Raw genomic sequence first — 20,000 nt, forward strand, 5'->3', positions numbered from 1 at the left:
GCAACTGCCAAAAATGTTCAACACCATGTATATATATACATTTGATTCGATTACATGAAATGCTGATTTTGTACATTTTCTCTTTTTTTTACCATTGTAAAAACCAAATCACTGGTTACACAATTAAACAATCCAATCCAATCCAATCTCTCTCTCTCTCTTACTCTCCCCCTCTCTCTCACTTTCCCTCTCCCTCCGTCCCTCTCTCCCTCCCTATCTCTTACTCGCTAACACCATAAATATTATATATGTATTCTAAAACTGATTTTTGTTTTGATGTACAATTTTCATTCAATTTTCTTTTCATGTTTGCTTGCTTTTCATTCCTCCCCAATCACATAATTCACCTCCCCTACCTTTTACACGGAGACAGACAGTATTCCTCAGATTTGAACAGGACATTTTTTTCTACCGTACACTCGTTCATTAAACGTTCAGGCCGCTTTGGGTAAATCAGAATAAATGCTCTACAAGCCGGACAACAACTTTAACTTCTGCACATCTCCTACCCATCCCTCTTCTTTTATTCATCTTCTTTCCCTCCTTCCTTCCTTTACTGTCTTTCTTTATCATCATTATGCAACGTTCATTACGTTATTAATAGATTTGGTTTATTGAGACAAATTTTCAGCCGTTACCGCCTTATGTTGTACTGTCATGCAGGAACACCACTATAAGCTTCTAGCTTGTTGCTGTTTCTGTGAACTTTGTATACATGTCATGATTGTAACCTTTGTTAAAATAAACTTATGTTTAAACCAAACACAAGTGCTCTGTCGACGAAGTGACATGCAGGGCCCACACACATTCAAAGAGGAAAAATCTCTTTTGAAGCTAGAATCCATGACAGCTACACTATGACACACCTGTACAGCAGGTAAAACTGCCTTACCTGTTCAGACCAGCGTGGTATCTTTGTCACTTTGATCCCGTCAACATGAAAGCCGACACAATAAACGTAGCCGGTCTGCCCTTCTCGTTGCGTCCAACACAACCACTTCTAAAACACACGAACAGCAATGCACTTGAAGCAACGCTGCACATATATGCATGCAAGCTTAACTCACACTCACAAACCCCTTCAAACTCTTAAAATCCGCACGCTCTCGTCAGAACCCACCGTTCATAGTGTTTTCCTCATGATCGTAAAATCCTCGGCCTCTCACACGTAATAAAAGGCAATAATGTTTAGAGGAAGAGACACACCCTTTAGCGTCTAAACGCCCCTTCCGATTCGGTTTCGACTCTGTATTTAGTGCGTGTGGGGACAAAAACCAGTAACCGGAACGTCGAGTGTGAGCCTGTATGACGGACGCAGGATACAGTTGGCTGGAGGTCAATAGAGCGTAACGCCATGCAGAGACGGCATGCGGCGTCATGAGCCTATGGAATACGCTATTTCTCTAACCAGCCAGAAATAAAAATGTTGAAGTGGCACGGTCTGACAGCAGAAGTGGATAAGTCAAATTCGGTGTCAACGGTGTCCTCCCAGTCTGCCGCATCCCAATCTGCCGCAACTCAATTTGCGGCAAACCAGTCTACCGAAGCCCAGTCTGCCGCAACCCAGTGTTGCGTTGTCCAGTCTGCCACAAAGTCGAGTTACAAGTCATGATTTAAGTGTGTATGTGGTTTTTTCCCCCCTTCTTCTTTCCATTCGTCAATTCTCTTCTACGAACTAGCTTCGAAGGCGAAATGTTCATGATGGTAGATGATTAATATTTATTTCCGTCTGTGGTTAGTTTTACAAAGCAGAAACTATTCGACTGCTTACTCGGACAAGCGTCAATTTGAAACGTCATTTTGATTTCAAAGTTTCAGCCTGACTTGTCAGAATAATTCATGTTGTACTGTATTTGTTTTAATCGAAAGTATGTGTTGCTTGGTTGGTTGGTTGGTCGTTGGATTGTCATGTCCTTTCAAACTATCTGAATATTCCGGACCGATTCAATTCTGTTTCCTTTCTCAGTCAACACGGGGGTATCCGTGTGTAAAGCAATTTGCATTTAGGTCTATATCACAGTAATTAAGATGAAGAAGGTTCTAATCTCTTCTTTCTTCTGTCATGGACTGAAACTCCCACGGTTTTTACGTGTATGACCGTTTTTTTACACCGCCATTAGGCAGCCATACGCCGTTTTTGAGGGATGCATGCTGGGTATTTTCGAGTTTCTATAGCACACCGAACTCTGACATGGATTACATGATCTTTTCCGTGCGCACTTGGTCTTGTGCTTAATTGCGTGTACACACTAAGGGGATAAGTCACTAGCAGGTCTGCACATAAGTTGACCTGGGAGATCGGACAAATCCCCACCCTTAACCAGGCGCGGCCGGGATTCGAACCCCGTCCCGCTTGGGAGGCCAGCGTCGTATCCATTAGGCCATTGCGCCCGTCGGAAGGTTCGAATTGAAATCGCTGCAATAACATTTGGCAGTTACTAAGCGAAAAAAATCGACTGAGATCGCTGGGGGCCACTATCCCTTTAAAGCGTCCTCACCTTTCCCAGCCATAGCTTTGACTGAAGCGTTTGTGTTCGTTGAGATTCAATGTTATCCGTAACTGTTATTGCCCGTGTCACTCTAGCCCGTCAGAGTCGTCCTTGTATAAAGACGGTTTTGTCATTTCGCTGTTCGACAGAGATCTAGTGTGTACTTGTTATAACGTGAAACCTGTTGTAAACCAGTGTTCATCTTATTTTGTTGGTTGTAAAGCTCAAATTTGACAGGGTTCTTTAATGAATGAGCCGTTACCAGCGTTGGCTTTTTAAATAGGGTTGAACACAAATATGTAGATATATACACTCGGCGCAAAAATGGCCAAGATGTTTACGGAGTCAAGCTGAGAGCGTGTATGGACTCTGTTGTAGGAATTATGTAAACAGATTCGCCTGCTGTGCGAAAACTAGCTTATACATTTTGTCAAGCCTCTCTCTAATGTGTCACTAAATGGATTAAGTTTATTTTATACTCCAGTCCGTGATTTGCACACAGCTAGTGTGTTTTTTTATATCATTTTTTTATTAATTTTTTTTTCTTTTCATGTTTTGGTGTTGTGTCATTTCAAGAAATAAAATTCTCCAGAAAAGTATTGAAATTCAATTTGAAACTAGCACACTATACAAAAAAAGTCTACTCTGAGTTGGTTATGTTGCTGTGTACTATTGCACCTCTGTCTCTGAAAAATGTGTGAACAGTGTAAGTAAACAGATACGGCGTTACAATGCCTGGGCCCTTTGTTTTGCACATGTATGCTTAGTTTTAACATTAACGAGTTTGAGTGAACACTACAGCAGCGATGAAGGTAAGCTTCTCAGTCGCATAACATGGCTAAATACTTACTTGTCAAGCACTGAATTTGGGATAAGGCGAAACCAATACATTTATCACATTAAACTTCCCAGTACAGTTTGGGGCATGCATGACCGACAGCTGAAATTTTGAATACTTCCGGTTAAAATGACATTTTGTTCCGGTCAGTAACTCTTGTCATGATTATGTGATGCCTGATAGAGTTAAAAGAGTTTGAAGCAATTGCGTGTGTAGTTTGCCTCTTAATAGCTTTTGTCGTAGTTTTTTTGAGGTATATGATTCCCTTATTCGTTTAATAGCACTTTTCCCTCATTTAGAATAATAACAGGACAACCAGGCCAACAATGGAATTACGATACCCTCACCTGCCAAACACGTGTCTGAAACAATCCACAATACCTCCTATATTGAAAACAGGATGCTGCCAATAGCCTCAATTCTCAGCATGAGCGGTATTGAAATGATGCGAGCCAATATTCTTAATTGGTAAATCGCCTTTGGCTCCATTTTTATTGTACTCCACTTGCATCCATTGCTTGATTGGCAGTGTGCGAGCAACAGCTAGATATTTCCTGTAGTGTAGCATCTGAAGGATTCGATCGCACGAAATAGTAGTGTTAATCTCCAAATGGCTATGTTGATGATGAAACTGGACACTGGTGGGAGGGATATGAAGTGGGGGTGTTGTGAAGTGGAGGTTTGGGATGAGGAAACAGAAATACAGTTATTTTGGGTTTCATGAGAAACTGCGCCGAACTTCGAGTACATTTCAACACGAGTTTGATTGCTGGGGGTAGGGGTTGGGTTTGGAAGGGGTGGGAGCCGGTAGGGTATGGGGCGGCGGGTGTGTGTGTGTGTGTGTGGGGGGGGGGAGGGGGTGGGGGGTGGGGCGATGTATTCTGAGGTTGAAGTTTGGTAGTTTTTTTTAAGGTTTAAACAGTTTTATTCAGTTGCATAAATACAAAGCCGTAATTGAAAGTTTGGTAGTTGAGGAAAAAGAAATGAAGTGTACATCTGGTTTTTTTTTCTCTCAAGTGAAATTGAACAGAATCTTGCGACAATACAGGATTGACGAGCGTGCACAGAAGTTGTGTGCGTTTGTGCATGTTCGTGTTGTTGTTTTTTTGTTGTGAAGAAGATAAGAATTTTTGAAGCAGACTTGTGTGTGTTTGTTCGATTTACTAAGTCTTGTTTTTATTGGAACTGACACACTTCTTTTCAACAGCTGGATGACATCGAGACGTGTGAGAGACGTGTGAATATTTTGTGTGTGTAAATTTGTCTTTAGTAAATATCATCAACGGGTGTGTGTGTGTGTGTGTGTGTGTGTGTGTGTGTGTGTGTGTGTTTTCATGAGTGAGTGCGTGCGTGCGTGCGTGCGTTCGCGGAAACATTTGTTCGTGCGTGCGCGCTTGCTTGTGTGTGGTAACTTGACCAGACGGATTCGCAGCTCGTGCTTGACGAATAGGGGAAGTAACCGTAAAAGAGTTAAAATAGGGGAACACTTCCAGTTACGTCCCTTGGTTGTTGGCACTCCGCCTTCTAACTTGAACGATGACGCCGCTACACAAACATTACATGCTCGATTGAATGAATTCTTTGCCCAGTGTGTTTCTGTGATTTTCTTTCAGTGAGTTTCTCTGTCTGTCTGCTTACCTCTTGCTGTCACGAACACAGACAGCTAGGCAGTGATAATCGTGATAATTAATCAGTCGCCATGTGATCCAGGCACGTTAATTTTACATTGGAAAACAGCGTTAAACTGATTAGTAGTTTAAAATTTAAAATCAGGCGCACTGAATTATACATACAACGGAACGACTGACAACGCTGATGATCCATCACAAACCAAGAAGAACAACACACACACACACATACACACACACACACACACATACATACACACACACACACACACGCATACACACACACACACATACACACACATACACACAGACAGACAGACACACACACACACATCATCAGACAGACACACACACACACACACACAGACAGACAGACAGACACACACATACACACACACACACACACACATACACGCACACATACACACCGGCACAAACACACACGTACCCCCGCACGCATGCACACAGACACACAGACAGACAGACAGACAGACAGACACCCAACCTCAGTCCATCACATCAAACAAAATTCATTAACATTATTTTTTCAAGTACAACCTCAGAAGAGTGTTTGACAAATACTTGGCAGTCGTATTTTTGGAATGCGCTGCAGTACACTCCATCCTCGAGGCGCACGATTATCTACATAAAAAGTTTCTCTCAGTCACAATGTCGTGTGTACCCGGAATGTGCAGGAAGGTAAGCTTACAAAGGGAACACAAAAACGGAGGAAGGGTCATAGCGAAGAAAAAAATGAAGAAGGGGGAACTGTAAACATACGTAAAACGTTCTTACGAATAGAGGGAGGGGTGGGGGGGGGGGGGGGTGGAGAGGGTGGATAAGGGGGAGGGGGGGGGGGGAGCGAAAGGAGAGGAGCATCTTTGAAGATCACGCTGTGACCCGTGTGTACACCATGGCTTCACGTTGTGACGTCGTTGCTCTAACTTGAAGGGGTTTCGAAGGAGCACTTCAGACTGCTTCTTCTGCGACTCAGTAACCTACCTTTTACCGTCTTTTTGTTTCCTATCTTTCTTTCTCTCTGTCTTAAAGCCCAAGCTCCCCGCGTATAGCTGTGTTCGACCCACAGGAAACGAGAAATGTTCCAGTCGTTGAAAAAGGTTAAATGGAACCTAATCACTGAAACGTTTGACAAAAATGCGAAAGCCAAGAATTCGCATTGTCATCAAACGTTTGAGTAATACAATTCGTATACTGACAGTTCTGCGAATGGTAAATTCCGTGTTCCGAGGATAAGAGAGCTAGGGCTTTAAGCTCCGAGTATTCAATTAACTTTTCAGATTCTTTCATCAGAATGTTGCTAATATTCGTATTTTTGTGTTTTTATTGTAGCAATAGGTTCTGATACTTTGACGAGACAAGTTTATAATGCCGACGAGTCGATAGTGGCATCTTGCAAGCGAGTCACATTTCGTCGACGATTTAGAGATAAGTTCATTATTTGTATCATAAATGTTTGTGTGTCTGTCTATTTAAAATACCGCTGGGTCGACGTACTGTAAACGTAACATTTTCATAAGAAATTCCCACTCTAAACAGACAGCAACAAAACTGTGGTTTTCTGATTGTTGGTATGAGTCCAAATGGAGGGATGACTTAAGTACATTGGGGTGTGCACGTTAAAGATCCCACGATTGACAAAAGGGTCTTTCCTGGCAAAATTGTACAGGCATAGATAAAAATGTCCACCAAAATACCCCTGTGACTTGGAATAATAGGCCGTGAAAAGTAGGGTATGCGCCGAAATGGCTGCAATCTGCTGGCCGATGTGAATGCGTGATGTATTGTGTAAAAATATTCCATCTCACACGGCATAAATAAATCCCTGCGCCTTGAATATGTGCACAATATAAATTGCATAAAACAAAAAATAAAAAAATAAAAAAATAAATCCCTGCGCTTAGAACTGCACCCACGGAATACGCGCGATATAAGCCTCATATTGATTGATTGATTGATTGATTGATTGATTGATTGATAAAAGCCTGGCCGGGTCTCAGATGTTGAGCCTAAATGTTTACACTGGAAGGTTTGTGCTTACAACGTTATTGGTTATACATAAGAATCGTATTTGTTAGTGCACTTATTTTAATTTAAATAATATATGTTCGTCTTCCGTTTGCCACCAATGTAATTTCTCAGCTTTGAGATAATAAAGTTCATTTGATTTGATTTGATTTGACTTCAATTTTGCTAGAAAACGTTTCCGTAAATGGTGTCTTTACAGAAAACGTACGTCACTGATCACGTGATTAGAGTGTGTGATTCGGCTGTTTTTTTTGTGTTCAGTTGCAATGAAGCTGTTTTTTTTAGTTGTTCTTTTTATTGATGTGGGACAAATTGGTATCTAACAACGGGTCAGTGAACTGATGTGATTAACGCAGGTGGTTTTTCCGCAGTTCTGACAAAAATTGTAAAGGGACATTTCACAACACGAACTCGTAATTCTTTCTCCATTGCAAAGTTTCAAGTTTGTCGCAAACAAAAATGTGTCTCAGATCACTGCTAAATATTGTGTTAACTCAGATTTTATTTAGTCATTGCTGGCAAGATTGCTTCTTGTTTTTGTACTCAAAGAATCTTCATTTAAGCATTTCCTCCACGCAATATTATTTACAACATTGCACCATTAAGACAACGGTCCTGGACACGTGATACTGTATCAGCTGGTAGTTCAAAGGTTGAAGGCACAACCTATTCCGTGAAAACGGATAATTTTTTCAGAGATGTCCCTGCTTTTTCATGGGTTAAAAATATCCCCCCACGTAGACACATTATCCACCAACTGCCTGACTCCTTTCCGTGAAGAGTGGGATTTATTTATGAATTTATTTTGCAAATTGGCATTGTCATTTAAGGAATGAATTCATCACATAATTTTTTCCACATTTCACAGGAAAAATCAACTACTTGACTACTACGTTGTAAGCCCCTGGAGCAATTTTTTGATTAGTGCTTTTGTGAACAAGAAACAATTAACAAGTGGCTCTATCCCATCTCCCCCCCTTTCCCCGTCGCGATATAACCTTCGTGGTTGAAAACGACGTTAAACACCAAATAAAGAAAGAACTACCTGACTTCTTCCAGTGAAGAGTGAAAATGTATCGATGAACTTATGTAGCGAATTGCACTGGTGTCATATAAGAAATGAAGGTATCACAACATTTTCACATTGCGTAGGAAGCACCGGTCTACACGGGTGCTTTTTGGTATGTGTCCGAGTGGAGGAATTGTCTTAGGCAAAAAAAAAATAGGTCTGTTTACGGTAACCCGACCGACTCTATTTTTTTCGCGCGACCCTAGACTTTTTTTGGCGTTTGGGGAAAAAAAAAAAATCTGTTGTTTTTTTGGCAAAATAACGTAAAAATATGGTTTTTTGGGAAAAAAAAAATCCCGACCTACCGACCCTATTTTTTTGGCCTATGTTACCGTAAACAGACCTTTTTTTATTGTGGCCTTATCCCATGTAAAAGCCTGGCCAGTTCTGAGAAGGCGGGTCGAATCTTTAAACACGGGAAGGACTGTCCCTTAGAAGAAACAAGAAATTCCTCCGAGGTAGGAAAAACACCCCCGTTGGTCAAAGGGAAATAACCTTCTCAGTTGGTGGCAGTGACTGAGTGAGAATGGTTATTTCCCTTTGACCATGAAGATGTCCCTGTATAAGTCCTTGTATAATTTTAATCCACCAATAACTCCCTAACCGTGTGTTTGACTGGTCCCAATTTTTGTAAGGACCGTCTCAGGAATGTATAGAACGTGTTCACCAAGTTTGGTGACGATCGGTCCGTTCATTCTTGAGATCTATATGCGAACACAAACACACAAACAAACACCCAAACAAACACCCAAACAAACACATCGAGCGAAACCTATACACACCCCTATACCGGGGGTGTAAAAAACCACACCAAAAACAATTCTCCACAAAATATTTGCAACGCTGCACCATTCAGACAAAAGCCCTGCACGAACAGGTGATTGGGTGTCTTCTCCCTCTTGAAAGGTTAACGACCTAACGACCATCCTCTCAGAAACAACAACGTGTTTTCTTCATCCCGAAACACCTCTGCAGTTATTGATTTAGCCCACTGAATGAGTGTGGTTGCACCAAAAATCAATTAGACTCTCTGGAAATAGCTGCGTGTGGCGGTACTTTTGGCCACCACGAGACTTCAGTTGCAAGAATATGGTAACTTTGATTTCAAGACCAGCATATGCTGGTCGATTGTGTCCTTTTTCAGTTCAGTGAAATGGTTTTTTCTTTTCCGGCCAGTCACTGACCCTGTGGCCACGATTGTTTCCTGCGTAATTGGCGGTTGCATTTTTGTTTTGTTTTATCAGTTATTGCATGATCAGCTGTAAAAAGTTCAATGGGCAGAGATAAAACACGAGTGGGCTTGTTTTTGCCCTATATTTTCTTGTCATTACTAAATAACGTTAGTGATTACGAGTGAGTAATCTCTGATGCAGATTAGCCCTCCTTGACGCATTCCATTACATCATCATCATCATCATCATCATCATCATCATCATCATCATCATCATCATCATCGTGATCGTCATGGTCGTCGTCGTCGTCATCGTCGGGTATCACGTCGTAGTCTTTACTAGTATCATCATTGCCATTTTCATCATGTCCCTATTACTTTTTGTCCTCCCCCCCCCCTACCCCCATCGTAGGTCTAATTATAACCGTCATCATCATCTCTATTTTAATCCAGTTCTTCTTCATTTCCTCCATATTTCCTCGTTCTCTCCTTCTTTCTTACCTCTCTCTTCCTCTTTTTGCTTCCATTCTTTTACTCCAACTGTTTCTTCTTGTTACTGTGCATCGTCACCTCGACGGGCGCAATAGCCTAGTGAATGAGACGCCTGCCTCCTGAGTGGAAGTTTGTGGGTTCGAATCCGTGCCATAGTGAGATTTTCCCGATCTCCTAGGTCAACTTATGTGCAGACCTGCTAGTGCCTTATCCCCCTTCGTACACGCAAGCACAAGATCAAGTGCGCACGGAAAAGTGCCTGTAATCCATGTCAGAGTTTGGTGGGTTACAGAAACACGAAAATACCAAGCATGCACCCCCCGAAAGCGGCGTATGGCTGCTGAAATGGCGGGGTAAAAACGTTCATACACGTAAAACGTGGGAGTTTCAGCCCACGAACGAAGAGAGAAATGAAAAATCGTCCAAGCATGTGTGGAGTGGAAGGGGTGGAGTGGAAGGGGGAAAATAGGCCAGGAAGCATAAATGAGACGCCAAGACAGAGGTTGCGATAACGTGACTTTTAATTAACGTACACCAGAAAGCAGTGTAGTTCCTTCCTCAATATACAGCCGCACACAACTCGTCGGAACTTGAATTACGATCCCGGTCGAAAGTCACCTCGCTGATATAAACCCAGCTCTAAAACGTTTTTTCAACTGAACACACACACAAAGTCTCTAAACAATCCTCGAATCACTCCTTCGCCAAAATACAGTTATAATGGCCCAAACTACATTACTTGCATTGATTATTACAGAAACACAAACATCGTTCAACTACAACTAAAACATCACAATCCAAGATACGCACACTGACACGTCTTCACACTTCGAAATCACACCGGGTACTCTTCTAGCCCACGCTATTATTCTGACTCACGCGCGCACCCGTTCAAACAATCAACCAATAAGAAACCAGCCTCCATACACACCTACAATTAGCTACAACACACAATAATCCTAGCGGGAGACACAACTTGGGTCAGGGGAAGATAATAGACAGGGAGTAAAAGAGAGGGACAACAGTACATGAAATCGCCACACGGCTACACATGCATCCCCAAAAGCGGGGTATGGCTGCCTAAACGAAGGGGTAACAAGTCGCGTAAGGCGAAAATACAATATTTAGTCAAGTAGCTGTCGAACTCACAGAATGAAACTGAACGCAACGCAACGCAGCAAGACCGTATACTCGTAGCATCGTCACTCCACCGCCCGTGGCAAAGGCAGTGCACGTGGAATGGACAAGAAGAGCGGGGTATTCGTTGCGCTGAGAAGGATAGCACGCTTTTCTGTACCTCTCTTCGTTTTAACTTTCTGAGCGTGTTTTTAATCCAAACATATCATATCTATATATTTTTGGAATGAGGAACCGACAAGGAATAAGATGAAAGTGTTTTTAAATTGATTTCGGGGAAAGAAATTTGATAATAATTTTTATATATTTAATTTTCAGAGCTTGTTTTTAATCCAAATATAACATATTTATATGTTTTTGGAATCGGCAAGTGATGGAGAATAAGATAAACGTAAATTTGGATCGTTTTATAAATTTTTATTTTTTTTTACAATTTTCAGATTTTTAATGACCAAAGTCATTAATTAATTTTTAAGCCACCAAGCTGAAATGCAATACCGAACCCCGGGCTTCGTCGAAGAGTACTTGACCAAAATTTCAACCAATTTGGTTGAAAAATGAGGGCGTGACAGTGCCGCCTCAACTTTCACGAAAAGCCGGATATGACGTCATCAAAGACATTTATCAAAAAAATGAAAAAAACGTTCGGGGATTTCATACCCAGGAACTCTCATGTCAAATTTCATAAAGATCGGTCCAGTAGTTTAGTCTGAATCGCTCTACACACACACACAGACAGACGCACATACACCATACCCTCGTTTCGATTCCCCCTCGATGTTAAAATATTTAGTCAAAACTTGACTAAATATAAAAACGTTCCTCCACTTAAAACGTGGGAGTTTCAGCCCATGAACGGGAAGAAAGAAAGGAAAGATCGTCGCCTTACTCGTCTTTGTATTCTCTATTACTCGTCAAATATGGCCACAGAGTGCTATGTAGCCGCTCTGAGAGCCCCATTTATTGCTTGAGTAGCTTCACAGAGTTTCGCAGTTTGATCTTAGGCTTTACGCTCAAACGTTTAAAAACACATTGATAGCGACTTAAGGCGGAGGTCAGCTGGAAGACGTTTGTGGTTCTCTCTTTTCTCTCTTTCGCTCTCTGTCTGTCTTGTCTGTCTGTCTGTCTGTCTGTCTGTCTGTTTGTCTGTTTGTCTGTCGGTCTGTCTGTCTGTCTGTCTGTCGGTCTGTCGATCTGTCTATCTGTTTGTCTGTCTGTCTGTCTGTCTGTCTGTCTGTTTGTCTCTGTCTGTCTCTCTCTCTCTCTTTTGCTCTTTCTCTCTCTTTCGCTCTCTCTTTCTCTTTCGCTCTCTCTCTCTCCCTCTCTCTCTTTTGCTCTTTCTCTCTCTTTCTCTCTCTCTTTCTCTCTCTCGCTCTCTCTCTCTTTCTCTCTCTCTTTCTCTCTCTCGCTCTCTCTCTCTCTCTCTCTCTCTCTCTCTCTCTCTCTCTCTCTCTCTCTCTCTCACTCATATGGGTCGGTCAACTTGATCCCACCAATTCCACGAATTGACCTGTATAAGACCAGTCTTGCTTTTTCGGGTACTTCAGTTTGGAATTCACTTCCATCATCCTTTAAGCACCTAAAGTCATTAAAAAGTTTTAAAAAATGTGTTAAAAGCCACTTAATGTCCGAGTAGTTTAACGCCTTTTGACTTACCAAACTTAGTATTACGTCAAAAATATGCTGTGCATTGTATATTCTGAACATATTTTTGTTACACTATTGCTACATGTTCGATTGCCACCAGCTTGTATTTATAATTCCTGCATAGTATGCATTTGATTTTATGAATAACCACATATGTATGCTCTTCATGCCTCATCTTTATCATCATCATCATCATTATCATCATCATTATCGTCATCATCATCATCGTCATCTTTATTATCACGTTTTCCGACCTCCTTTTGTTGGTTAACTTTTTAACTTTTTAATTTTTATTTTTTTTTAAAATTATATAATTGTGTGTCTATGCGTCCCAAGGACAGATTGTAAGAAAAGGCGTAGCCTTAAATCTAAATCCTTGTAAAATAAAGTTCAATTCAATTCAATTCTCTCTCTCTCTCTCTCTCGCTCTCTCTCTCTTTTTCTCCCCCTCCCCCATTCTCTCTTCAAATGAATATCTATAAACATTCTCTTTTACGTTTCTTTCTCTTGGTGTCTGTCTGTCTGTCCGTCCGTCCGTTTGTCTGTGTACCAAACAAGTGTGGACATATAGAACATTCTCCACCTGCCCAAAAAGCACCCAGGATGTTCATTTTTGGTATGTCTCCCAGTGGAGGGATGGTGCTACCGCATGTACAAGCCTGAAAATGGCTGCAATCTGCTGGCCGATGTGAATGCGTGATGTATTGTGTAAAAAAATTCCATCTCACACGGCATAAATAAATCCCTGCGCCTTGAATATGTGCGCGATATAAATTGCATAAAAAAAAATTAAAAAAAAATCCCTGCGCTTAGAACTGTACCCACGGAATACGCGCGATATAAGCCTCATATTGATTGATTGATTGATTGAATATATTTGAGATGGTGAACCAAAACGTTTACACGGAAAACACTGCATGTGCCTTTAAAATACAGCACAACTTGGCACAAATATCCAAAAACAAATTGACTGCTAACGTTCCAGGATCTAGATAACAAGAAAGGTAGATGATCGGAACGTATAATCCTAACAACGTCTAACAACTTGGCGCAGCTTCATTCACAGAGAATTTGTTTGGTTTTATCTACGACTCCTTATCTCATATAAAACAAGTAGCGTAAAGCTATATAAAAACATTTAGTCAAGCTGTCGGCATCAAAAGTCATCGCCGAGACTATATTCAGATAGTCTCGACTAACCAACCCCAAAGACCGAGACGTGAAGGGGTCCGGTAGTTTTCTCTGAATCGCTCTACACACGCACCTACACACACACACACACACACACACACACACACACACACACACACACACACACACACACACACACACACACACACACATTCACACACACACCACGACCCTCATCTCGATTCCCCGTCTATTTTAAAACATTTAGTCAAATCTTGACTAAATGTAAAAAGGTTCATACGAACAAGAAGGGCATTGGGTTTCACACACACACACCACGACCCTCATCTCGATTCCCCGTCTATTTTAAAACATTTAGTCAAATCTTGACTAAATGTAAAAAGGTTCATACGAACAAGAAGGGCATTGGGTTATTGGGCTACAGCCTGACCTCACAAGACATGTCCTTGGCGTTCTGTGTATCTAGTATACGCCAAACACAGTCACGGATCCCACCAGTAACTGTGTTACCCTGGTCGGTTTGCAATTGGTATTTGCACTACTATTTAATCATAAAGTCATCTGTATTTATTTCCATTAGAAAACCCCCAAGTTCACCATGAACAGAAAATCCAAATTTGACCAAAGAGAGAAAACCCGACATCGATCATGAATAATAAAAAAAAAACCCGACGTTGACCATAAAGAGAATATCCGCGCTTGACCCACAATAGAAATCCTAGTTTAACCATGGGGAAAAAAACCGACAAATTTCCACATGAATAGAACACCCCTGTTAGACCATATATATATGTATATAAAATCCGAGTTGGACCATGAGTAGAATACTGCACTTTGACCACGTATTACCCATATGAACATGAATACAAAAACAACGAAGTGAGATAATGAATAGCGAAAAAAAACCCAATTTGAACATGAATAGAAAACCCGAGTTTGACCATGAATAGAAAACCCCAGTTTGAGAATAACCACATACGACCGATCTACATTTTCACATGACAACCGAGTTACGGCGTTCAATACAAATAAGCCAATCATAGCTCCTGAAGTCCATTTCTCCTGGTAAATTCTTCTCATTTCGAACATGACCATGTGAATAGTTGAAAAGAAAGGGGTCCCGACCCTAGACCCTCAACGGCTGTGTATCGGCGGGGCTCTCGCCTCGTGGTTTAAAAATAGTCGCTGCGTGACGGCTTCGACCCGACAACCCCACGTTTTCCTCTAGAGACTTTAAAATGCAGACGACGTGAAGAAAATGTGACGCGCCGTGTCATCAGACAAAATATAAAGAACCCCCAATTTAAGACTTCCTCCTTTTTTAGACCAACCTTTCTCAGATGTTTTGTTCATTAGCTCTGTAAATTGACCTGCATTTAAAGACTCCCTCCTTTCTCAGATGTTCTGTTCATTGGCTCTGTAAATTGACCTGCATTTAAAGACCCTCCTTTCTCAGATGTTTTGTTCATTGGCTCTGTAAACTGACCTCCATTCAAAGACCCTCCTTTCACAGATGTTTTGTTCATTGGCTCTGTAAACTGACCTCCATATAAAGACCCTCCTTTCTCATATGTTTTGTTCATTGGCTCTGTAAACTGACCTCCATTCAAAGACCCTCCTTTCACAGATGTTTTGTTCATTGGCTCTGTGACCTCCATTTAAAGACTCCCTCCTTTCTCAGATGTTTTGTTCATTGGCTCTGTAAATTGACCTCCATTTAAAGACTCCCTCCTTTCTCAGATGTTTTGTTCATTGGCTCTGTAAATTGACCTCCATTTAAAGACCCTCCTTTCTCAGATGTTTTGTTCATTGGCTCTGTAAGTTGACCTCCATTTAAAGACTCTCCTTTCTCAGATGTTATGTTCATTGGCTCTGTAAGTTGACCTCCATATAAAGACTCTCCTTTCTCAGATGTTTTGTTCATTGGCTCTGTAATTTGACCTCCATTTAAAGACTCCCTCCTTTCTCAGATGTTTTGTTCATTGACTCTGTGACCTCCATTTAAAGACTCCCTCCTTTCTCAGATGTTTTGTTCATTGGCTCTGTGACCTCCATTTAAAGACCCTCCTTTCTCAGATGTTTTGTTCATTGGCTCTGTAAATTGACCTCCATTTAAAGACCCTCCTTTCTCAGATGTTTTGTTCATTGGCTCTGTAAATTGACCTCCATTTAAAGACTCCCTCCTTTCTCAGATGTTTTGTTCATTGGCTCTGTAAATTGACCTCCATTTAAAGACTCCCTCCTTTCTCAGATGTTTTGTTCATTGGCTCTGTAAATTGACCTCCATTTAAAGACCCTCCTTTCTCAGATGTTTTGTTCATTGGCTCTGTAAACTGACCTCCATTTAAAGACTCCCTCCTTTCTCAGATGTTTTGTTCATTGGCTCTGTAAACTGACCTCCATTTAAAGACTCCCTCCCATGTAAGACCTGGTTGGCTCACGAAGTGTAGCCTATGCGATGCTAACTTTTGTCTGTCTGTGCGTGCGTGCGTGCGTGCGTGCGTGCGTATGTATGTATGTCTGTGGTAGAAACTTTAACATTTGAAGACGTCACAACATTTGAAGACGTCACATTATGACGTAAGAGGGTTAGACGTCACGCGAAGGAATTACTGAAAGTCTCGGTCATTGTTATTATGAGCGGGCCGAGACTAGTTTTTTCTTCGAAATCGGCCATTCAGATCTAGATCTAGTGTCTCGCTTTCTTGCACAGTGTCACCTATGGTGGTTCCACAGTGGTGTGAAGTATACCAGTAATCTAAAGGCGGCCCTTTCTTGAGACCGAAGTCGACTTCGCGGAGATTTCTAGAAGTCATTTCCCGAAAATTCGGTGCCAAAAGGTTGTGTGTAGCCAGGTTCGCGGGGGCCCGGTAGCTCAGTTGGTAGAGCACTGGACTTGTGATCGGAAGGTCGCAGGTTCGAATTCGGGCCGGGACGGACACGGGTCAACTTTATGTGCAGACCCAGAGACGGAAGCCATGTCCCACCCCCGTGTCATCACAATGGCACGTAAAAGACCTTGGTCATTCTGCCATAAGTGCAGGTGGCTGAATACACCTAAACACGCAGACACCTGGGTAGCGCGACTCCGTTGCTGCTAGCTTTCCACTGGGAGAAAGCAACCCAAATTTCCCAGCAATGGGACAATAAGGCAAAAAAAAAAATTGTCTGTTTAGGGTAACCCGACCGACCCTATCGATTTGGTGCCGACCCAAAAACTTTTTTTTGATTTCAAAAAAAAAAAAAGAAAAAAAAGAGGTAAAAATGCTAAAAAAAGACATTTGGTGTTTCTTTCTCTCCCTTTCTCTCTGTTTTATTTATACGTTAGTTTTGAAACATGTATTCATCAAATATAAGAAGTGAATGTTCAGCCAACATAGCATTTACCAAAAAAAAAAAAAAAAAAAAAAAAAAAAAATACCTACCTACCGACCCTACTTTTTTTGGTCATGTTACCCTAAACAGACAATTTTTTTTTTTTGGCCTAAAGTAATGAAAAATGAAGAAAAAAAAGAAGTAAACTTCGCCCAATTGACGAATTCCGAAAATAACTCTGTCGGGGTTTGTACGGGTTATGAAAGAGTGAATGCCCTTACTTCTACTAGGACAAACAATTCACGAGCCAATCACAATCGAGGCATGTGTCGGAAACACGCGGACAAGGAGTGCACGTGTGGAGTTATTTGTCCGAGAAAAAGCAAGGGATGTCACTGCACTCTTTTACAACCCAGACAGACCCGACAGAGTTATTTTCGAACATAGTTTATTAATTTGAGGCGTATGGCGGAAAGAATGGCAGGATAATCCTTTCAACACAACTCAATAAGCCAATCCGCCGGCGGTATGACGACGACATTGCTAGTTTACAAAAAGACAATTAGGCAGATCATAGCGGTGATCTTTTGTATGACATGTTTTACTGATAGTTAAAACAAACACCGCCGGATTACCGATCTCTAGCAAGGTATTTACACTGTGGATTTTCAGCGCTACAGCAACAATTAAAATGTCAACTTTAAAACTAATACGTCTGGCTCAAATTTCCAGCGACATGTTAGAGCAACAAGATTGTTCATATTTTGCAAGATGTACAAAGTGGCTGTTTGAGAGGGTTATGTCTGACCACTCATGAGAATTACAAGAAATTTACTGTGATCGTCGTACTCAACGCTTTGTCTACTTTGTATGCTCGCATTACATTCTTAATTGTAAGACCATTCTGACTTCTGACTTCTTCTTCTTCATTGTTAGGCTGCTCATTACGTGGACCGTCTTCAAATCTATAACACAGCGTTGTCCCATCTTACTATTTATCAGTTTTAATGAGAAAATTCATCGTAATCTTCTTAGTTTTCACTGTTGGCACTAATAAATATGCCGTTATAATATGCCACGCAGTTTGCTCTGTGTAGAACTGAACAGTCAAGTTATGGGCACAATATACCTGCGCAATTTCAGCGGCACAGACGACGCACTGCATATTATTTATGCCGCGATAGGGATTATGACGAGTGCTTGGCCTGTTTTCCTTTTATGCAACGTGTAGCGGGCTGATATAATCTGCAGTGCGCAGGGCCGGACCCAGGGGGGGGGTTCCAGGGGTTCCGGAACCCCACCCCTGGAAAAAGCATGTACCTTGCTTTGACTTTTACTAGTTTTAGCACCAAAACAATGCTGCTCTTAACCCTCAAAACAAGGCCCAGAATGCACCAGATTGCACAGATTTTAACCGTTTTTTAACTTCGCTGATTTTCCCCCCCAAAGAAGGAGGAACCCCCCCCCCCTTACAACTCATTTGGTCCGGCCCTGGTGCGTCGTCGGTCCTGCTGAAGTTACATTTGTGAGCGGAGCCCTTTATCGCGAGGCGTTCGAGTTCGTCGCACCTCGTCTCCATTTTAAACTCTCTATCGTCAAGACCGCTGAACTGCAGAAGAGAAAGAAAACGTCGAGTAAAGGGAGCGGGAAGGCAGAGAGAATACGCCTCTCTACTGTCTTTTGGGGACTTTTATTTGCCGAGCGAGGAAGAAAGATTCAGTGTTTGGTTTGGCAGTGGCGGTACAGTTAAACGCTCGGCGAGCGTGCAGAAATTTGATACTCGCATTCATGGATCTGAAGAGAGTTGCTGCGACCGGACTACTTTCAAGGGAGCCGTTCTTCTTCGGACTCCATTTTCATCGTCTGCTTGAAATGATGGCGCAGTTTTTCGTGATGGATGTGTGAAAATCTCTGAAATTTAAAACAAAAGTTCTGCGCTATGCTGCTAACCGGGTGAAGTCGAAATTATATTCCACAGAAGTTGTGAAAAGTGAGAAGAAAAAAAATGTTGTCTTGCGACTCTTCAGCATTGTGTTTATTTGTCACAACCATCGTCTGTATTCTTACAGGTAAGTTCCGAGATTGTATAATTCTTCCGGTTCAGGGTCTGATTTCAGTAGCATGTACTGTTTGCATGTACTGTTTGCATGTACTCTTTTGGTTTGAATCAAAAATCAAGAAAGGTGAATTATTGGGACGTTTAATCATAGACAACTTGAAACGACAAATTCACATTTTTCATTAATAATAATAATAATAATAAATGAGCATTTATATAGCGCAACAACATAACTTTACAATTATGCTCTTTGCGCTTGACACATTTAAAATTAAAACACAGTTATACAAGCATTTACATCTACATTCATAGTCAACAACGCTTAATTAAAAGCATACACCATCAAACATACATTACAAAAGATTCTTCCACTAACTAAGTAATAAAAACATGAATAAAATAGGTAGTGAAAAATCACTAAAACAACAAAGAGGGCCCCAAAGGGTTTAAAATCGTGATCGTGATTGGCGTTTTTTGACCTTTCTGTGACCGTGATTGCCGAAATTTCCATTTCTGTGATCGTGATGGGACTTTGCCCGTGATCCGTGATGACAAAAAAATCAAGTCTCGTGATCGTGATCGTCATTTGTTTTCATCATTGACTGCGGTGATCATTGACAAAAATCAAGGTAACTGTGATCGTGAAAGCTAAAATTTCCCTTCCCGTGATCGTGATGATACCCCCCCTTTGGGGCCCTCAACAAAGAAGGCTTTGCAGAAGAGAAAGAAAACGTCGAGCAAAGGAAGCGGGAAGGCATTATGCACAAAAAGAAACGTTCACAATGACACAACTTTTCAATAACTAATTAACCTTTCCTGTGTGTTGATTCTTGTGGTTTTGTACCGTTAACAGTCCCCTTGTTTTGGTTTTCTTGTGACTTGGTACCGTTAACAGTCCCCTTGTTTTGGTTTTCTTGTGGCTTTGTACCGTTAACAGTCCCCTTGTTTTGGTTTTCT

General features: G+C 41.4%; 2 protein-coding genes across 4 annotated transcripts in view; one reads left to right on the forward strand and one right to left on the reverse strand.

Moving 5' to 3' along the window:
* Positions 1-1,269, reverse strand: part of LOC138963925 (uncharacterized) — a 22,077-nt gene extending 20,808 nt beyond the window's left edge. The window contains exon 1 of one of the 2 annotated variants that reach the window (XM_070335785.1): positions 1,121-1,269. The gene's annotated coding sequence lies outside the window, so the exon portion shown is untranslated. Of the gene's footprint in view, positions 1-892 lie in introns of both variants that reach the window. The other variant, XM_070335784.1, reaches the window with a different exon arrangement.
* The window catches only part of LOC138963927 (uncharacterized), a 60,083-nt gene that overhangs the window by 22,510 nt on the left and 17,573 nt on the right, over positions 1-20,000 (forward strand). The window contains exon 1 of one of the 2 annotated variants that reach the window (XM_070335787.1): positions 18,570-19,053. The exons of the other annotated variant lie outside the window; for it this stretch is intronic. Coding sequence (XP_070191888.1) covers positions 18,990-19,053 — 64 coding nt within the window. The 5' untranslated portion in view covers positions 18,570-18,989. Of the gene's footprint in view, positions 1-18,569; positions 19,054-20,000 lie in introns of those variants that run through there. 2 annotated transcript variants of the gene reach the window in all.

The sequence above is a fragment of the Littorina saxatilis genome, linkage group LG4, assembly GCF_037325665.1.
Source record: "Littorina saxatilis isolate snail1 linkage group LG4, US_GU_Lsax_2.0, whole genome shotgun sequence".
Classification (NCBI taxonomy): domain Eukaryota; kingdom Metazoa; phylum Mollusca; class Gastropoda; order Littorinimorpha; family Littorinidae; genus Littorina; species Littorina saxatilis.